The sequence below is a fragment of the Haemaphysalis longicornis genome, unplaced genomic scaffold, assembly GCF_048455015.1.
Source record: "Haemaphysalis longicornis isolate Haplotype H1 unplaced genomic scaffold, Haemaphysalis longicornis Haplotype H1 scaffold_13, whole genome shotgun sequence".
NCBI classification, from domain to species: domain Eukaryota; kingdom Metazoa; phylum Arthropoda; class Arachnida; order Ixodida; family Ixodidae; genus Haemaphysalis; species Haemaphysalis longicornis.
In genome coordinates this window covers 70,448,400-70,468,508 of record NW_027526233.1, presented here as the reverse complement: position 1 = coordinate 70,468,508, position 20,109 = coordinate 70,448,400, and the positions used below count along the sequence as shown (strand labels likewise).

The 20,109-nt window shown below is 51.6% G+C and overlaps 1 protein-coding gene across 1 annotated transcript in view; it reads right to left on the bottom strand.

Moving 5' to 3' along the window:
• Nucleotides 1-20,109, bottom strand: part of LOC144164091 (venom metalloproteinase antarease-like TtrivMP_A) — a 71,379-nt gene that overhangs the window by 37,232 nt on the left and 14,038 nt on the right. The window contains exons 4-5 of the mRNA XM_077694654.1: nucleotides 13,191-13,250; nucleotides 13,001-13,119 (exon numbers count right to left, since the gene is read on the bottom strand). Coding sequence (XP_077550780.1) covers nucleotides 13,001-13,119; nucleotides 13,191-13,250 — 179 coding nt within the window. The remainder of the gene's footprint in view (nucleotides 1-13,000; nucleotides 13,120-13,190; nucleotides 13,251-20,109) is intronic.

The following is a 20,109-nucleotide window of genomic DNA, read 5'->3' as shown; positions in this document are numbered from 1 at the left end:
GCGTAGGACATGGGTTGCGTCTCGCGGGGTGCTTCTGGCGTCGTTGAAGTTCCCAGCGCTCGGTGCACTTCTTCCCTAAACACGTCGGTAAGGGAAGCAACTTGGGGCTGCGGCGGCGTAGGGAGAAGTTTCTGCAGCTCCTCCCTTACTATTGCGCGGATAGTATCGCGTAGGCTGTCTGCCAGAATCCGCATGCTGTGGACGTAGTTCGCATTGGCCGTGCCAACAAAATTGTGGTCATACTGCTCAGCACGCATTTCGATGGCCTTCCCAATTGTGCTTCCTTCGGTCACGAATTCGGTGACGGTTTTGGGCGGATTGCGGACACGTCCAGCAGACAGATCCTCATTCACACCACGTATTAAGAAGCGCATCTTATTTTCTTCGGCCATGCAAGGGTCAGCACGCCTGAAAAGCATCTTCATCTCTTCGACAAACAAAACAACGTTTTCGCTAGGGTATTGTGTCCGCGTTTGCAGCAAGACTCCGGCTCGCTCTCTTCGCATAACAGTGGTGAGCGTCATCAAAAATTACGTTATAAATTCGTGCCATACAATAAGAAGCTTTCATGGTTTCTGAACCATACCCGTGCTGAATCTTCCATGCAGAACAACACTTGCCTGAGTGTGTCCGCCTCATCCCATCGGTTAAAAAGCCTGTCCCGTTCGAATTCCTCCAACCAGTCTTCAGGATCTTCCAAAGGTGAAACATTAAATGATGGGGCTCCCTGGGTTGTTGAAGAACGACGGCAGGATTGGAAGCGTTGGGCATGGTGCCTGCGTTGATCATGGTGGTTTTCACGACGTCTTCTTTCTTCGGGCTATTGGGAAGCTGCCCACTACCTTTTGCGCACTGCTTACCACGAATAGGACTCCGAAATGTTCTACATTGGTGAATACCAATTCCAATGTGTTTTAAGAGGCATTATAAAACGCGAAAGGAGCAACTGGACCTGATAAATAGTGTCTATAAAAGTTCCCTCAGCTTTCTCGTAATTCTCAAACTCACTAAACTAACTACTAGTTTAAGTCGGGATAAATGGGAATCACTAAGCTCACATGCGGAATCGTTTCGGTGTCTGCGCTTGTGTCGCGCAGTGGGGTCGCCTCGAGGTCGCACATCAGTATGGCTAGGTTCCGCTGTCTCACCCTTCGAGAGAGGCTCCTCTCCGTTTTATTTTTGCCGACGCACGCCCAGGAAACAGCGGCGGCGTCCACCGCTTTAGCCCGGCCATCGCCGACGCTACTGCGTTCGGGATGACGCTCCCGCGAATCCCAAGTAACGGCTGGCAGAATCCCTGATTTCACTCTTAGTAGAGCCACGTGTGGAAATTCAACAGACGTCGTTTGGGCAATTGTTGTGGGCGTCGTTCAAAGCTTTGCTTTCCAGCCACCTTCACTGCGTGGATTGGAGTCATTTTTTAACACAAGAGCTGTTTATGCTCGTCGTTCCGCCATCGGTAAACTGAAAAAAAAACACCAGGGAAATCCCAAGCGCTTTTGAGAGCGCACCTCGTGAGTAGCGCCCGGCGTCATGCAGGAATGCGCATGAAAAAATACCGAGCGCACGTGCCAGTCACCGTTTGTGGAGTGTCGCCACCGAGCGGTTGTGCCTGCTCCCGACGTCACTCGCTCGGCGTTGCCAGGGGCAACTACCTGCACTCATAAAACCCGGACGTGTTGTGGCTGGGCAACGCTCTCCAACACCGTGCAGTGCAAATGGGGACGGGGCGACCAAAGGAGATCCGGACCACTAAAGAAGTGGCGGCTCATGAGGAAGCGGCCCGCGCTGTAACGCGAGAATGCATTTGGTGAGAAGAACAAGAATAAGTAGTACTGCAAGTCTTCGACGGCGAAGGGGCACTCGCAAAGGCTTTGTGGCGGCGCATTTTCAAGTCTACGAATACTGAGGAAGGCACTGCACAAATAAAGCCCTTATATACCTGACTTTGCATTTCTTTTGTTTTCTGCTCAGCAGCGCCATATACAGGATGATCAAAGTTAAGTCGACAGGTTTTTTAAAAGCCTATGGCTAGTGTTCGGTACAGACGGAAGGATATACAAGTGCTGAAGTTCCGTCCAGACGGAACGGAGCTCTGCGGGTTATCCTTCCGTCCAGACGGAATACAACTGAGAGCTTAGTGTTCCGTCCAGATGAAGCCGGCGTGAAAATTTATACAATTAGGTACAGACGGAAGCACAACCGGCCGATTAGACGCCATCTTCAGTCTTCAGATTTGGTGTAGAGGCTGCGCCTCACATGCTTTTTTTTTGCGTAGTTGCGCCAGTGTTTTGTTACAGATTACTTCGCGCCCACTTCACAATTGACGTGGTGAGAGCAGTAGGCTTTGATTTTGCACTCAACCGGCCGCTCCGCTACCGCTCACTAGAGCCAAGGCCGACGTATCCATCGCCATATTTGCGATCACCTGTAGTTCGTAATGGTGATCACTAATGAACAGTTATTCTGGCTAGTCAATGAGCGGAAGCGGTTCGTTTGACTGGATAAATATCAAGAAAGACTGCTCTCGCTGCTTGTTGTGAAGCGGGCGTGGTCGAGGTAGCGGCTTGGAGTTCCGTTTGACGGAGTTAGAGTTAGTTTGTTGTAGTTCGAGTTAGCCCTCATCCACACAGCTGTTTTTCACCCCGTCACGTCACCATCACGTCACCATCTTCCGTCATAGGCGACGGTTTTTTGGGCTAAATTTAGCGAAAAGTTAGACACGCCATTCTCTCAAGTTTTCAGATTAAACACGGTCAATTCTAAGCTAAACTGATCACTGGGCAGACGACCCTGTACTCTGACGGAGAGCTGCAGTACGAAAGCCACTCCGTTTGCGTCTCCGCCGCGGTTTCTTGACGTGACGATGCCGTGACAGAAAAGGTGACCCGTGGTTACTGTCCTTTAACCGCGGTTATCGCAAACTGAGGTTTTGGCTGTTACACGCGAAAGTTTAAGTGTGGTGGCCGCGGTCACTTGGTTGTGAGCGTAACAAAAATAAATTAACACACTTTTAACTTCACTATAAAATACAAAAGAGAGGCAATGTAAACAAAAGAAAATATCGTTAAAACAGTCGCTTCAGACCCAAACGCAACGCACTCGCGCTCGGTGAGATTTAGGTGAGGGGGCTTCCACAACAGTTCGCAACCGGCTAGCTTTTCTCGCGTCTGCTCGGTGTAGGGAACTTTAGTCTTAGCTTCGCGTTGGATATTTGACCGTAGCTATCTCAACAACTGCGAATTGCAATCTATAGCACAATTTTTCACCACACTAACCTTCACTTTCTCGCACGTGGAAGTTCTTTTCCGCGATCAGATTGATTTCGAAGGGCGTCGTTAAGCTGTAGCTGCCATGGTCTGGGCTGGTTCGAGCTGCTTTCAGTGCCGTGCTGGCAAGCGCGCCGGCATGTTTTCAGGCACGGCCGACGTGCGCGCCGATCGTTTCCGAGTGCTGAAAATGCACCATTATTGCCTGCTTTGTCGAACGACGCCCGGAATTTACAAATGTAGCACGGCTTTTGTCATAGATCGGGAAACGAGCCGCTGCTGACGGGCAGTCGCGCTGACTGCGAGAGCGACGCAAAGAACGCAAGCGCCTCTTGGGGGCAGCTTTGGGGCGCCCGCTATTTGAGAACCTTCGTCTCCTCCGAATGCCAGGTGAATTTTTTTTCGCCTTCCCTGATGCACCACCCGTTGTGTCCAAACTGACTTGTGCGATTTTGAACACTGTGGCTGCGGGAACTGCGGTCAGCGTGACCGAACTCAGGTGGCCAAGCTCAGTGTGCATTAACCCCGGTTAGCGGGGTAACCGCAGTTTCGTCTGTCGTGTAATGCAGAAAACTGCGGTTTTGTCTAACCGCTGTTAGCAACGTACGTTGCTACCGGGTTGCCGGGACTCGTCTGCGCCTGCGTGCGCGGAAGGGCGGGGAGTAGGGGCGAGGAGGCGCGGACATGGCGAAGGCAGGCCAGCGGAACTTATCCCCCTACCGTGACGAATGCCCGTGTGCCAAGACGGGTCCCTGTCAACACACCAGCTACGTACAGGACGGAACGGATGGGCTGCTAAAACTGCTAAAGCCAGAATAGCCGTTATAGTGATCACCATTACGAACTACACATGATCGGAACTCTGGCGATGGATACTTCGGCCTTGGCTCTAGTGAGCGGTATACCGGAGCGGCCGGTTGAGTGCAAAATCAAGGCCTACTGCTCTCACCGCGTCAGTTGTGAAGTGGGCACGAAATTAGCTGTTAGAAAACGCTGGCACAACCACGCAAAAAAAATTATGACCTGGGGTAATCGAACCCGGTACATTAGCGCCATTATCCGAGGCGCAACCTCAACACAAAATCTGAAGATTGAGCACGACATCTAATCAGCCGGTTTTGCTTCCGTCTGGACGGAACTGTACAAATTTCACGCCGGCTCCGTCTATACGGAACACTGAGCTCTCAGTTGTATTCCGTCTGGACGGAAGGATAACCCGCAACGCTCTGTTCCGTCTGGACGGAACTTTAGCACTTGTACATCGTTCCGTCTGGACGGAACGCTAGCCACAGCCTTTGTAAAAAATGGGCACTTAGATTTACGCGAAAACCACCTCTACAGTGAGGTTATGCGCCCAGGGGGACATATAAATAGGATGTTATTATAAATTTCGCAGGCTTAGTTAACTCAAATTTATTAATTAACTTTTCAGTGGCTGCAGTAACCAGGCATGTTTGCATTGGAAAGTTAGAAGCCATCGTGTTTCTACGCAGTTTGAATTGGCAGAATTCTTCTATCGCATCCGTAGTAAGATATATCAAACGGCGAAGTTTAATTGCCGTTCGCATGATTACGCATGCAAGACAGTCTGAACTGGCGCAAAGCTGCTCCCTTCTGTGACGTGTCTGCTGCGTACGGTGTGAAGCTCTACAAAGGGGTGGAGGCATAGGCAAAAGTGATGACTGGAACCCATTCATTCTTGGCTGGCGTTATCGCAATCTGCTGTACTTGAAACCGTTATGGAAACACAGAACAAAAAGGAGGAGCCATGAGCCGGCCTTGACTTCTAGCATGCGTAATTGCGCGAGCGGCAATTAAACTTCGCACTTCAGTATCTCGGAGTGCGGATACACTAGAAGAATTCTGCCGATGAAACTGCGTAGAAACACGATTGCGTCTGACTTTCCTAAACAAACATGCCGAGTTACTGTGGCCACTAGTGAGTTAATTAACCAATTTTAGATAATTAGGACGCCTACATCAGTTTTACCTCCTAATCATGTGGTCCCCTGGGCGCATAACCTCACTGTAGAAGTGGTCTTCGCGTAAATCTAAGCGCATATTGTCACGGTGCAACAATTGGTGACGGCCAGCAGGAGAGAGAAAAGAGGGTGTATTTTGCGAAACTTGTGCCTGATGCCTGGTAGCAGTCGCACCAAGAACACGCGCTCACGACGGGGCACGTTCTCGTCTTCTTCGCGGTTCAGGAGGTGATGATCATGCTTGTGATTTCCATGATGAGGATGAGGATGATGGAGACACGCCAGAACGGCGCACACCGGCTCTGGACGATTGGCGTCTGCGCTCTGTTGCTGGTTGCACACGTAACACTATCCCCCTCCCGGAATAGCATCGTGCCGGTGCTGAAGATCACTGTGAACAGGGTCCGAAGCCAGAATGGTCGTGAAGTCGGCTTAGCGCGAAACATATGGTTTCAAACGCACTACAATGACAGTCACTGGTCGAGATCGACGACGACCGGCAACACCAGAATTCTCGGGTACCACCTCGTAAGTTACTTCGCTAAGTTGACGAAGCTTGTACGGCCCGAAATAATTGCGCAGAAGCTTCGTCGATAACCCCCGACGTCGAACGGGTATCCAAACCCAAACAAGGTCACCCGGTGCAAATGCCGCGTGATGGCGGCGAAGGTCGTAACGGGAGGCGTCCAGGTGCGGGTGTTCGGTGATGCGGAGGCGGGCAAGCTGCCGGGCTTCCTCAGCGCGTTGTATGAATTGCTGGGAAGAGATGTCATGTTCGTCGGTGATGTCGTGAAGAAGCATGGCATCGAGCATTGTTGTAGCTTCTCTGCCGTAGAGGAGGGTGAACGGTGTCATTCGAGTCGTTTCCTGCTGGGCCGTATTGTACGGAAAGGTGATGTAGGGGAGGACTGCCTCCCAGGTCCGGTGTTCAACATCAGCGTACATACTGAGCATGTCGGCGATGGTTTTGTTGAACTGTTCCGTCAAACCGTTCGTCTGAGGGTGGTACGCACTGGCTTTTCGTTGAGACGTGCCGCTGAGTGTGAGTACTTCGTGCAGAAGTTTTGCGGTAAATGCGGTTCCACGGTCCGTAATAACAACTTTGGGAGCCCCATGTCGAAGAACTATCCTTGTGAGGAAAAACTGTGCCACTTCAAGCGCGGTGGCCTTTGGAAGAGCTTTTGTTTCGGCGTACTTGGTCAAGTAGTCAGTGGCGCCTGCTATCTACCTGTTTCCCGTTGTAGAGGTGGGAAAGGGGCCCAGCAGGTCCATTCCCACTTGCTGGAACGGCACTTGGGGAATTTGAACTGGTTGGAGAAATCCGGCTGGTCTGCCGGGCTGCGCCTTGCGTCTCTGGCAGTCGCGACAAGTTCGGACGTACTGCCTCACGTTCGCCGAGAGCTTGGGCCAGTAATACGCCTTCTTGATTCTTGCAAGCGTGCGTGCGTAACAAAGGTGGCCAGCGGACGGCTCATCATGACAAGCCTGCAAGATGTCGTTTCGTAAGGGTGACGGAACGACGAGGAAATGACGCCGGCCAGTCGGGGCGAAGTTTCGTTTATATAACACGCCGCTGCGAAGGCAGAATGTTGGCAGACCTTTAATAAAAGACTTAGGTGGCCTGTTGGCCTTGCCTTGCAAGAAGTCGATCACTGGTAGCAGTTCTTGGTCTTCCTGCTGCTGTTCCGAAATGGTGGCCGCACTGAGGACTCCAATCAATGGTCCATCGTCGACGCCATCGTCATCAGCGGGCGCGTTACGGACCGGCGCTCTCGAGAGGCAGTCGGCATCTGAATGTCGCTTACCAGATTTGTAGACGACGGTCATTTCAAACTCTTGGAGTCTGAGGCTCCAGCGCGCCAAGCGGCCAGACGGGTTTCTCAGGTTTGTAAGCCAGCACAGCGAGTGATGGTCGCTTGCAACTTTGAACGCACGGCCATACAGGTACGGTCGAAATTTTAGGACGGCCCACACAACCGCTAAGCACTCCTTTTCGGTGTCCGAGTAATTTCTTTGGGCCCTTGATAGCGTTCGGCTTGTGTAGGCAATGGCTCGTTCGGCACCATCTTGCCATTGGACGAGGACAGCGCCTAGCCCCACATTGCTCGCATCAGTGTGCCCCATAGTGGCGGCCTCCTCGTCGAAGTGGCCTAAAGCAGGTGGGGTCTGCAGGCAACGCCGTAGCTGCTCGAAAGCTTCTTGCTGTTCAGTGGACCAGACAAAAGTGACGTCATTGCGAGTAAGGCGCGTGAGAGGGGCTGCAATGTGGGCGAAATTGGCAATGAATCGCCGATAGTATGAGCAGAGGCCCAGGAAACGGCGGACGGACTTTTTGTCAGTAGGTGTTTCGAAACGAGCAACAGCTGAAAGCTTGTCAGGGTCGGCGCGAATTCCAGCGCTGTTAACGACGTGGCCGAGAAAGAGCAGCTCCTCATAGCGGAAATGACACTTTTCCGGCTTCAGTGTGAGCGAAGCAGATCGTATGGCCTGGAGGACGGATGACAGTCGCTCTAGGTGTTCCTCGAATGTATTTGAGAATACGACGACGTCATCTAGGTAAACAAGGCACGTTTGCCACTTCAGGCCAGATAGAACAGTGTCCATCATACGCTGAAAAGTTGCGGGTGCGGAGCACAAGCCAAAAGGAAGAACCTTAAACTCGTACAGCCCATCGGGAGTTACGAAGGCGGTCTTCTCACGATCCCGCTCGTCGACCTCTATCTGCCAATAACCGCTCTTCAAATCCATGGACGAAAAGTAATGAGCGTGCTGCAGGCGGTCAAAGGAGTCATCTATCCGAGGCAACGGATATACGTCCTTTTTCGTCACCTGATTAAGTTTGCGATAGTCGACGCAGAATCGCAAGGTGCCATCTTTTTTTTTTCACCATAACTGGCGACGCCCAGGGGCTTTTCGAAGGCTGAATGACGTCATCAGCGAGCATCTCTTGCATCTGCCGCCGTATCGCGTCGCGCTCCTTTGGTGACACGAGGTAGGGATGTTGGTAAACGGGGCGCTCAGATTCGTCCGTGATGATGCGGTGTTTTGTGAGCGGAGTTTGTCGGACGCGTGACGTTGACGAGAAACAGTCGGTGAAGCTGTGCAACAGTTCCAAGAGGTTTTCTCGCTTTGTTTGCGGTAAGCGCGGGTTAACGTAAAGTGAAAGCTTGCTCGTCGCCTTGGGAGTCGGGTCGGTCTGAAGCACGAAGCAATCCGTCGTGTCGGGGACGTCCTCAAATACTGCCACGGTAGTTCCTTCGGCGATTTCGCGACGCTCGTTCGAGAAATTCGTGAGCAGAACCTCTGTAAAACCGTGCGTAATTGTGACCAATCCCCGAGCGATAGCGATTCCATGCTGAAGTAGAAGCGGGCCGATAGCTTCCGCGATTCCATCGCCACTGGAGAGGTCGTCGCGCTTAACGCGAACAAGCACGCATGACCGTGGGGGCACGCTAGTGTCGCCGATGGTGCGCAGAGGTATGCGTTGTTCATGACCTTCCGGGGTGATCTCCTTCCTCGAAAAGCTGACGAACTGTTCGCGGATCTTTATCACAGCATCGTGCTCCTGAAGGACGTCCATTCGCAGGATCATGTCCTTACAACACTGAGGAAGGATTACGAAGGTCGCGACGTAATCACTGTCCCCTATTCTAACTCTAGCGGTGCATGTACCCACGGGTGTCATCAAGTGGCCGCTGGCTGTTCGAATTTGTGGTCCGTCCCATGGTGTCTTCACTTTTCTTATTCGGTCCACGAGCTGCTGACTCACTATTGAATAACTTGCTCCAGTGTCCACAAGTGCCGTTACCTCGGGTCCGTCGATGGCGACTAAAAGATCGGCACTCGTGATAGCGTCGACGTCCTTGTTTGCCGCCGTAACATCGTAAGCCGTCGATGGTACTGGGAGGTCTTCAGTGCTTCCGCCGCTAGCAACCTTGCCTCCTAAGGTTGCTCCCTTTAGTTTCCCCGCCGCGGACTTGGAGACCGCCTTGCCGGGGAGCCTATTTAATCGCGACGGGTGGGCGAAGCATAGCGGGCTGGCGACGGCGAACGTGACGGACGACTCTCCTCGGAAGACTGACGCGTGGCGAGGTACACAGAAATGGCGACGGGCCGTTCGCCAAAACGAGGACGGTGGGCGGTCGGCGGGAATCCTGGTAGCCCGATCTCGCGGTAGGGGCACCGTCGATAAACATGCCCTGGCTCGCCACAGTGATAGCACAATGGCTGGTGGTCCTCGGTGCGCCACACGTCGGTCTTGCGGATTTGCGGACGAGCCGGGAATTCCCTTTGTGGCCAAGAGCCAGGAGGTTGCGGTGGGGAGTACGACGGGGGTGGCATAGTCGCCACGGTTGGCGCTGTGGCCATGTGACAGCGGAGAGCAGTTGCGTAATCCATTTGGGGCATAAGCTGGGTTCGGGGCGGCTCAGGAGCGGAAATTGCTTGACGAAGGGGCTCAGGAGCAGAAATTGCTTGGCGAATTTCTTGCCGCACAACATCCGCAACCGAGATGACAGCTGGCTGTGACGGCGCTATTCCTATTCCGCACTTTGCCAACTCCTCACGAACAACCGAGCGGACAAGTTCGCGCAGGTTATTGTCGCCCATAGGGGTGGACAGTGATGCCGCGGACGGGCTCGGAGTTTTGATCGACGTTCGGGCATACTGGCGGCACCGCTCCTGCACAGCTCGCTCAATGGCAGTTGCCTCCTTAATAAATTCTTGCACAGTACGCGGTGGGTTGCGCACAAGGCCTGCGAAGAGCTGTTCTTTGACGCCGTGCATCAGATACCGAAGCTTTTTGGGCTCGGACATATCGAGATCCGCGCGCCGGAACAGGCGGGCCATGTCCTCGACAAACATCCCGACGCTTTCATTTGGCTTTTGTATCCGTATTACCAGAAGGCTTTGCGCACGGTCTCGACGGTCGCTGCTGGCGACGCTGTCGCGCACTTCCCGGCGGAAGTCGTCCCATGTCTCTAACCTTCGTTCGCGATTTTCAAACCATATCCGCGCCCCGTCTTCTAGCGAGTAGTAGACATTCTCAAGCTTTTGTGCAGGTGTCCACTTGTTGAAACTGGCGACGCGCTCGAATTGGTCAAGCCAGTCATCTACGTCCTCGGAATCGGTTCCGTAAAAGCTGCTGGGAGTACGGGGCTGCTGAAGCATCAGCTGAGGCGGCAGCGATGCTTGAGCCATTACCTCTGGTTCAGAAACCTGGCGCCTTGGTGCGGTGTCAAGCAGGAGGCCGTGTTCTGGAGGTAGGCCTAGCTTGCGCCGGCTGCAGCGATGTACGGGCGTGCAGACGCTGGGAGGTCGCTCAGGGCTTTCAGAGGACGACCTGGGCATCAGATGCTCCGGTACCCAGCTCCTCCACCAGTGTCACGGTGCAACAATTGATGAGGGCCAGCAGGAGAGAGAAAAGAGGGTGTATTTTGCGAAACTTGTGCCTGATGCCTGGTAGCAGTCGCACCAAGAACACGCGCTCACGACGGGGCACGTTCTCGTCTTCTTCGCGGCTCAGGAGGTGATGATAATGCTTGTGATTTCCATGATGAGGATGAGGATGATGGAGACACGCCAGAACAGCGCACACCGGCTCTGGACGATTGGCGTCTGCGCTCTGTTGCTGGTTACACACGTAACAATATTTAAAACAAATCTGTCGACTTAACTTACATCACGCTGTATATACGCAGGGTAAATGGTTCTGAGTGACGTATAAGCCACTCGTCGTGTTTAGCTTAGTGAAACAAACGCAGCTGTGCTGTGACATCATGCTTGCACCAGTGTACATAGTGACTTTGTTTTTTAAAAGCGAAGCTGTGTAGCAAATTGTTTGTGTATAGTACCGCAGTTAAAAATGCAAAGAAAACGCGGAGTGCTCATGCAAGCGTGCCTCGAGCACAGGCTCGACAAGACAAGTATACCCACTTCGGGTTATTGGACAATTTGGCCAAAAAAAGCTTCAGCATTCACAGCATGCTTCGAGCGCCCATGCTTCAAGCCAAATATTACCACGTAGGGACATTGGCCAACACTGGCCAAAAACAAACTCCAGCCTTCGCTGTTTTCTGGCAACACTTTCTCTGAACAAGATAGACACATCATAGTGTACGCCCCTTATTCGTTCGTCATTGTGTCGTCGCGCGAACCTGCCCTGTACCGCAGAAGAGCCGCCACTTGAATTCCGAACCTGCTGTAGGAGATCCTTGGCTTCACATGTCGTGGCAGCGAATTTTTCGCACGGTTAAGGAAGAGGCCGCGCTTGTAGAGGCTGGCGTGCAAAGCATCCGGTATAGTTTATAAGACGCGCTTGCAGAGTGACGTACGAAAGTTCAACCAAAACGACAAGCTCACTCTGGCCTGGGTTACCACAAGGTCATGTATATGCCATGCAACCGACGTCAACCACCACACCACAACGATACTGAAACTCAACTTTGTGTCCGTCAATAATCCCGTGCAACAGCTTCGCCATTCAAGTCTTGTGCCTGAGTGAAAACCTCCTTGAATATTTTTCCCATAGGCTGCAATATTTATTCCCCTCGGTACTTTTGGAAAGGCCGGTGGATAGTTTGACAGTTTAAAGGCGTAAAGCTACCAGTTTAGATTACTGGAACCTAACCAGGTTTTTTCTTGAGGTTTCCAGGTTTTCTAATGCGACGGGCCGACAAAGCTTGGCCTAAACTGCTCTGCTGTTAAAAACAGACCTAATCCATTAGTAATGGCTGTCTGTAAATCGATACGGCGGCACGACCAATTAATTCTTTCAATGTTGTTTCGCGCTTGGAAGCAGAGACAGCTCTAGTTATGACGAGAACTTGATGGTTTGCTTCTGGCAGCTGATTTGCTTTGCAGTTTTCCTTTGCTGTTGATGTGATTCCCTTTAAAGGGCTTTTGAATGCATGTATTGCCGCAACAGAAAGGTAGCCGGCCAATAGCTGCGACATCGGTCCAATTACGTCACTCCAGCGCAGAACCAACGCCGATACTCGGGAAATGAGGAGAATCATCAGAGCATGTACGTGTTCAATTATCTAGTGGGCATAAAGCAGCAATTTCTGGCTTAGGTACTTTGTGGCCCCCCTTTTTGAAGTTTTCTATATGTGTAGTCCTAATGGATTTTGATAAAGAAGAGTATAAAAAAGTGAGGCAAAGTTTTTTTAAATTGGTACCATTCTCTGGCTTGCAAAAATACTTTCCACGTTACTTGTCATTGCTTCGAATTACATGTAGAAAAAACTTAGTGCTTTTATTGTATGTTGTTTGTGACGCGTGTATTCGTTTGCGCGTCACTTTTTCCGCAGTCGCAGCTTTTGTCATAGCTGTTTGGGAAAATTGATCCCATTGGAGGTCAAAATGTTAGCCTAACATTTGTAAGGGGTTTTGTAGGCAACTAATGCTGTCAACTAAAACGAGGCTCTTATGAAGTTTACTCTAAACAGCAACGGCCAAAATCACCACTGTACCTGCATGCTAATTTGGTTAAGAACGGGCAGAGCACAGCGGTTAAACCGATCTCACCACAAGCGCAGAAAAACATTCAAATTCCTTAAATTACAAGCGAAGTGATTTTCCTGATAAGCCAGGTGGCTTAACCTTCGCCGCCACAGGTATCATGATTTAAGGTAGTTGCACCCTATGGTATTTACGGCATAGTGAACTTAACGTTCGTTACAAAAAGCACCGTCAAAGTAATAATCTCAACAAAGCATTTTATTGGAAAATAAAACAAAAAGTACTCACGGCATTGAAGGTAATGATGATGTAGCGTAAAAGTTCTGTTTCAGAGCAAAACTGCTTTTGAAATTTGCCGTCAGCCATAACAAGAAATTCCGGATAAATTATAGGGGGAATATCATAACCTTTAAGAAAAAAAAAGGCATAGTGAATGGCAGAAACTTCATAAGAGCGCCTAAATGATGTGGGCACTTACGATGTTCGAAATTGTACTGACGCTCCGAAACCTCGTGCGCTGTATTGTTTACTGCGATACCTGCGAATTAAAAAAAGTACGATGTAGATACAAGTGGCCGAAAAATGAATGGCTTACAGATTATTTTCAGTATGAGGCAGGCAAACGAGTTCAGTAGCTTCCATGTTGCTCAAATTCACATCACCTTTGAACCTTTCCCTTCAAGCGAAAACAAACGCTTTCGAAGAATCATGCGAATTAGGGTGAGCACCATGGGCCTGACCTGAATCTCAATCAGATTGGCTGGTTATCTTAATCGACCTCTATTCGCAAGACTAAAACTGCAATATCATTCATGCACTTAGGAAAACACAATTTTACGTTGAACGCAATCAGTGTTCCCTGCTAAATATGGCAGAACCAACATGCAGATAAATATCTCAGCTCTTTTATCAGAGCGCTCTGCAAGTCTGAAGCCCTTCTGTAAGCACACAAAATATCGACAAATGAAAAGTAGAGTAATACATTGCACAATTGAGAAAGTGTAGCTTAATCCTTATTTATGTGGTCCGAAAGGAATGGCTTTGTGAAATTTTCGCACCTAAAGATTACAAAATGTTTGACAATATATAGAACGTAGATACCACACTGCTTGAAATACCAGACAGGTAAACGGTAAAAGAAAAGCATGGCACGTAAATCAGATTTCGAACCAAAAAAATACCTTCGCTAAATGCGAACCTTCCCTCAGCTTTAAGTACATAGGACCCTTACTGACAGAGCATTCTCGCCTTATTGTTCGTGAGCTCTAACTTCACCAACACAAAAATAGAGTGGAAAAGTAATTATTTATTTATTTTTATTTATTTACACAGTACCCACAGCGCCTGAGGCATTACAGTGGGGGGGGGGTAGTACAACTTAAATCAGAAAATTATAGGTAAGGCAACATCAAAGTCAAGAAGAAGACCACGCATTGTATATGAGGCCCAAACGCAAACAAAATCGTTCTCTTGTCTTGAATGAGGCATTGCGCACAGAAAATGAGATAGCATGGGTCTACGATTGGGCGAGTTTAGATGATGTCAGTATCATAGATTCCCAGACATTAGATCATTTTGCAATCACCAGCTACGTTTTTTAACTTTGCGTATCGCGGGATCACCTTTGGAAATTCTTCAAAAGTACTCTGGAGCACTGCTTATCGACGAATGTCGCAAAGCAATAAAACGAACCAGAAACAATTTACCCTTGGATTACACGAGACATCTTTCATTTAAAGGGTAAAATCAGTCGAGTGAGAAAGTTGGAAAATAAAGGTGCGTTGCCTTGCCATGGGCCAAAAATCCAGGAACTTTTTATCACCTGAACAGCTCGATCAGGCAAGCGAAGCACAAAGTACTAGGAAATGCCATGAAAAATATTCAGAATAAAATACCCCCCCCCCCCCCCCCCCCATGAACCCTTACATAAAGATAACATGTTTAATAAATTCTTCCAGTCAGTATTTACCGCAGATAACAGAAACCGCCCAGACGTAAGACGACAGCTACAACCTACAATCCGACACATAACTGGCCTCCATTTAAAGGGACCCTGGAACCGTTACCATCGACTACTCGGAGTGTACTATGGAGCAAAGTCTATGGTCGCAGCAATCTCCTCCCGCAAGAATTATGAAAATCCGTTCACTATCACCGAAACTACGAGCGATGAGAAATCGCGCAGAAATTGTTCCTCTCAACTCGATCGCGGACAACGTGACGAAAGCTGCGCGCTCTCTCCCGGAGAGGGGAGAGGCCGGCTCACGGCGTTCTGTTCGGTGGCCTTCGATATGTCATAGGCCAGGGTGTTTTCTCCTTTTCTCCGCAACGTGGAGGGGAGTAAAGATGGTTTGTGGTTCGTTTCCCCGAAGTCCGGTGTCAATCAGGACCGCAATCGCCCGGGCTCCGGTTGATTTGGCAGGAGGCTGCAGGGCGATGGTGTTGAAGTTCTTGGAGACGGTGGTCTAATTGACGAACTCGAGGCGTTGAGGTTGATTAAATGAAACCAGGAGTTTATATACAGCTATTTACAGTAGGAAAATGGGTACATGAGTAGAAAAAGGCAAAAATTCGAACTTCAGCTAGACGCTAGCTCCGAGTGCGCACAAATCACTCGAGTTCCTCAACTTCGTCTAACTCTCCTATTCTCGGAGCGTACACAAACCGCTCGAGGAAGGACGGCAGAGACTCCCTCTCGCCGCAAGATCCGTCTAGTTGCCCGGTACGGCGCTGTAACCTAAACCTCCGACGCGATCTGAACCTCTAGCCTAGGGGGCTCACAAATCCCAACCTAGCTTTAACGGTCGAGACTCCTTGTCCCGCCGGGAACTTCCCTGCTCGACTCTCAGACGAGAACGATTTCCAACGGCCAAGTTCGGCCTTATAAAACCTCGAGATCACAATCTCTCGGGAACGCCCCTGTAGCGTTCGTACTCGGCTAAGGGAGTGCCCAAATACACGTAGACAGCTGTCACTCAGCACGCCACGGAATATTAAATGAGGCGCCGCTATGTGTGGGTCAACGGCACGCTCGCGGACGAGCAGGTGCGCGTTACCCGGCAGGGTGAGAGCGAAAGACGGCGACAGTGTACTGTGCCGGCCGGGGCGCGGTAACAATGGTGTCTTGCGTGGCGCGCGCTTTGACGCCGGTAATCCCACCACCTCCGCACGTCACGCAGACGGTCCCCGGAACCCGGCGGCGCCGTCTGCTTTCTCAATGGGGGATTATCCCTGTGGCATGCGGTGGGCCAGACAATCCGTCTCTCGTGCGCGCCTTGACAAATTGGCGACGGCTGCAGCGTAGAGTCTACAGTGCTGAGCCACCGGACAGAGTGGCGGGTTCTTACACGCAGCCTGGGAGCCTGGCCGCTAATCTCAATGTGGACCTTACAACTCCCCCCTTTAAGAGGGTTACTGGATCTCTTGGTTCAGTCAATCCGAAAAGAATTTAAAGGGCCACTCGTTCCATCTCTCCTTCAGCAATAACAGCGAAAAAACAAACAAACAAAAGAAAACACGTGGAAGGAGCTAGGTATAAACACAAATGATCCCCCTTCCATTTCTGCGGAAGATCCGAACCCTCTCTCACCTACACTACAAACACAACCTATTCACTAGCCGTTCAACAGGGAGGGAATACTCTAGCAAACTCGCAACACACCAAAAAAACTAAAAATACTAAGTGCGACTAAAAAGAAATTTGGTGTGTCTCCGGGGCGCATAAACGGCACGAACAACGAGACAACTCAACCTATAACACTAATGCGCCCTATAACAGCAAACACGCACACACGTTCCGGCACTCGACAACAAGAACAAAAGGAATAAGAACTGGCAAAGAACACGCACAATTTCGCAGTCAACAAAAATAAAACGTTAAGAAAGTTTGCATTGTCACTGTGCGCACCCACGCAAATGTCCTCCTTGACGGCGTAGCCTGACAACGTCCCTTCAGGAATGTCCGGCTGTGCTTCCGCTCACTTGCTGTGCACAGAAAGTTCACTTCGGTGCGCGGATCGATCAATTCGGTGCACGGATCAAGCCCCCAAGGCCTCTCGTCGTGCACAGCCACGGCACACACACACACACACACACACACACACACCACCAACAAAAAAGGACGGGTGAACGGGAACGTTCACGTCCGTCGTGGCGGTGTTAAGGCTGGGAGGCAATTCAATGGTGGCCCCCCCCCAAGCAACATTGTGAAGGCGGGACAGTGCATCCGCGTATTTCCAAACCCTCTGCACATGGCCCCGACCGTGGAGGGCTGCAATGTCAACGCAAGTCTCGGCAATTTAACCCCATGAGGCGAACACAACTTCGGGGAAGACGGAGTGGTGGCGCAAAATGCGACTTCGCTTCCTGTCCCATAGGCCAAGTGGCCATGCCTTTCCAGTGCCCGAACATAAGGCACTGCTGCGCGCTGGCAGCGTGAGCGCAGGGTTGATGCTGGAGCGGAATGGCGGCCCGCGAGCGTGACGACCTTCTCGGGATCATTCTTTCTCCTACGCACAGACTGCCCCATAACAACAACCTCACAAGCGCCTGTCATTACCAAAAACCGCTCGTGCACGCTAGGTGCATTCTGAGCAGCGGCCTGACGAAGACAGTTTTTCGGCTGTCCCAGCACGCACTCATCCTGGTACAACTCAGAACTAGGGCCTGTGACACACTGCCTGGTCGCAGAACTTAGTGCGTCAACCCATCCATCGTGGCTCCAGACTGAATCTCGGTAATGGCCGCAACCAACACTAAAGCTACGAAGCTCTACCTCAGACAGCGGTTTCGCGAGGTCGCCGATTGCGTCTCGTTCCTCTGTTTGGACTGTAGCTGCCTCCTCACATGGTTTTTCCCTATCCTTCGCAACCTCCCCGGGAGCTCTCATGCTTTGTTTCGCAGTCCTCACGCATGCGTTTCCGTGTTCTCCATCGGCCTCTTCGGTTACACTCTCAGCATCAAGACTACCAAACCCACGCTACATCTCCGTATCGTTCCTACCCTCCTCAAAGGTTCTGAGCTCCTCATCCCCCATCTTCTAGCGTTCTCTCTCACTTCCTCGGCCATTTTCTACATGTTCAACCCAGTCCACCTTCTCAGCTCCCTTATCCGCCTTTAACTCCTCCTTTTTCTCAGCCTGATCGTCAACTCCGTCTCTTTTTCGCTCCGTCTCGTCACATGCTTTCTCGTCTTCTATCTCCTTTCTCTTCTGGGCGAGCTCCTGAGCGCCCGACATAGAGTTCGCTTTCTCGTGCAACTTTCGAGCGGAATTGGGTGCGCGGCGGGCCCCACGACTTTCCTGCGCGACTCCAGTCTCCTGCGCTCCACCGATTAGAATTTGGGTTCTGCCCGTGCTAGCAAGGTCAGCATGCATTAGCTCTTTTTCGGGTGCAAAGGTAACTGGCGGCCCTGCACTCACGACAACGGGGCTACCCCTCGACTCTGCTCTTATAACGGACGCACTCGCTGGAACACTCCGCGCGCTCGCTTCCCTTTCCATGCAGAAGTTCCCGCCTGAGCCACTCGCCACCTGAGCGCAACCACGGCCGCTGATCTCGTTCTTGCGCGGCTTCAAGTTGAAAAACGGGCTGCCCACATTCAACTTTGCTGTCAGTGCATAACTGGGCCCGCTCGACGGGTTCTGCCTTATGCGCTGCAGCTCCATCCCCAAACTTTGCCCGCGAGGCTGCTCGTCATGTTCGAACCTTGCTTCATTACACCGCTCTACAGTATCACCAGACGCGCTTACCTCGTCGCTCTTCATCCCAATCTCGGTCTCCACGCGTTCGACACCGACGGAAATGCTAGCCTCGTGTAGGGATTCACGGCTGCTTACTTTGTCATCGCAATGTTCAACTTCCAAACATTGGCCGGAACCATTACACTTCGCTGTCGCCATTCAACTGGCTGGATCTGTGCCCCATTGTTTCTGCTCGCGGATGTCCAAGCGCAAGGGCGTCTGCCTTCTCCGCTCCAGTTCCAACTCATACCTTCGCAACCCCTCTTCAGATTCGAGCTTCAGTTTTTGCATGCGCTCCTTCGATTCTCGCGCCTCTCTTCTCTCGCGCTTCGCCGCCTCTCGCGCTCTTTCCTCCGCTTCGCGCGCTGATTTTCTCTCTCGCTCCGCCGCCTCTCGCGGTCTTTCCTCCTCTCGCTCTGGAAACTCCAATTCCATTCATCTAATAATATTGTTTCGGACTCCGCTTGGACCAGCCCTCCTGCCGCTGCTCCTCCTTGAGGTGGCGCCTCATGCGTCTGACCATTTCCGTCCCTCTCCGCCATGTTCGCCCGCATGCTCCGCGTGACCACCATGCAACCCCAGACTCAGCCTACACCGCCACAACGAAGCGCAAGAAATCCCAGTCACCCGCACCTCCGGTGGTTGGCTGCCGCGTCGTTGGCCCCGTGCGCTGGCCTGGCTCTGCCGCTCCACCTGCGCGGAGCTCTGCTGCTGCTGATGAAGGCGGGCTTGCGTTCGCTTGCTGCCCCTGGTTGTGGCCTGGTGATTTCTTCTGTCAAATCCTGTTGGCTGCGCCAGTAAAGATGGTCCTGTGCTTCCTTTCCACGAAGTCCGGTGTCAATCAGGACCGCAATCGCCCGGGCTCCGGTTGATTTGGCAGGAGGCTGCAGGGCGATGGTGTTGAAGTTCTTGGAGACGGCGGTCTCATTGACGAACTCGAGGCGTTGAGGTTGATTAAATGAAACCAGGAGTTTATGTACAGCTATTTACAGTAGCAAAACTGGGTACATGAGTAGAAAAAGGCAAAAATTCGAACTTCAGCTAGACGCTAGCTCCGAGTGCGCACAAATCACTCGAGCTCCTCAACTTCGTCTAACTCTCCTATTCTCGGAGCGTACACAAACCACTCGAGAAAGGACGGCAGAGACTCCCTCTCGCCGCAAGATCCGTCTAGTTGCCCGGTACGGCGCTGTACCCTAAACCTCCGACGCGATCTGAACCTCTAGCCTAGGGGGCTCACAAATCCCAACCTAGCTTTAACGGTCGAGACTCCTTGTCCCGCCGGGAACTGCCCTGCTCGACTCTCAGACGAGAACGATTTCCAACGGCCAAGTTCGGCCTTATAAAACCTCGAGATCACAATCTCTCGGGAACGCCCCTGTAGCGTTCGTACTCGGCTAAGGGAGTGCCCAAATACACGTAGACAGCTGTCACTCAGCACGCCACGGAATATTAAATGAGGCGCCGCTATGTGTGGGTCAACGGCACGCTCGCGGACGAGCAGGTGCGCGGGACCCCGCGGGGTGAGAGCGAAAGACGGCGACAGTGTACTGCGCCGGCCGGGGCGCGTTGACAATGGTGTCTCGCGCGGCGCGCGCTTCGACGCCGGTAATCCTACCACCTCCGCGCGTCACGCAGACGGTCCCCGGAATCCGGC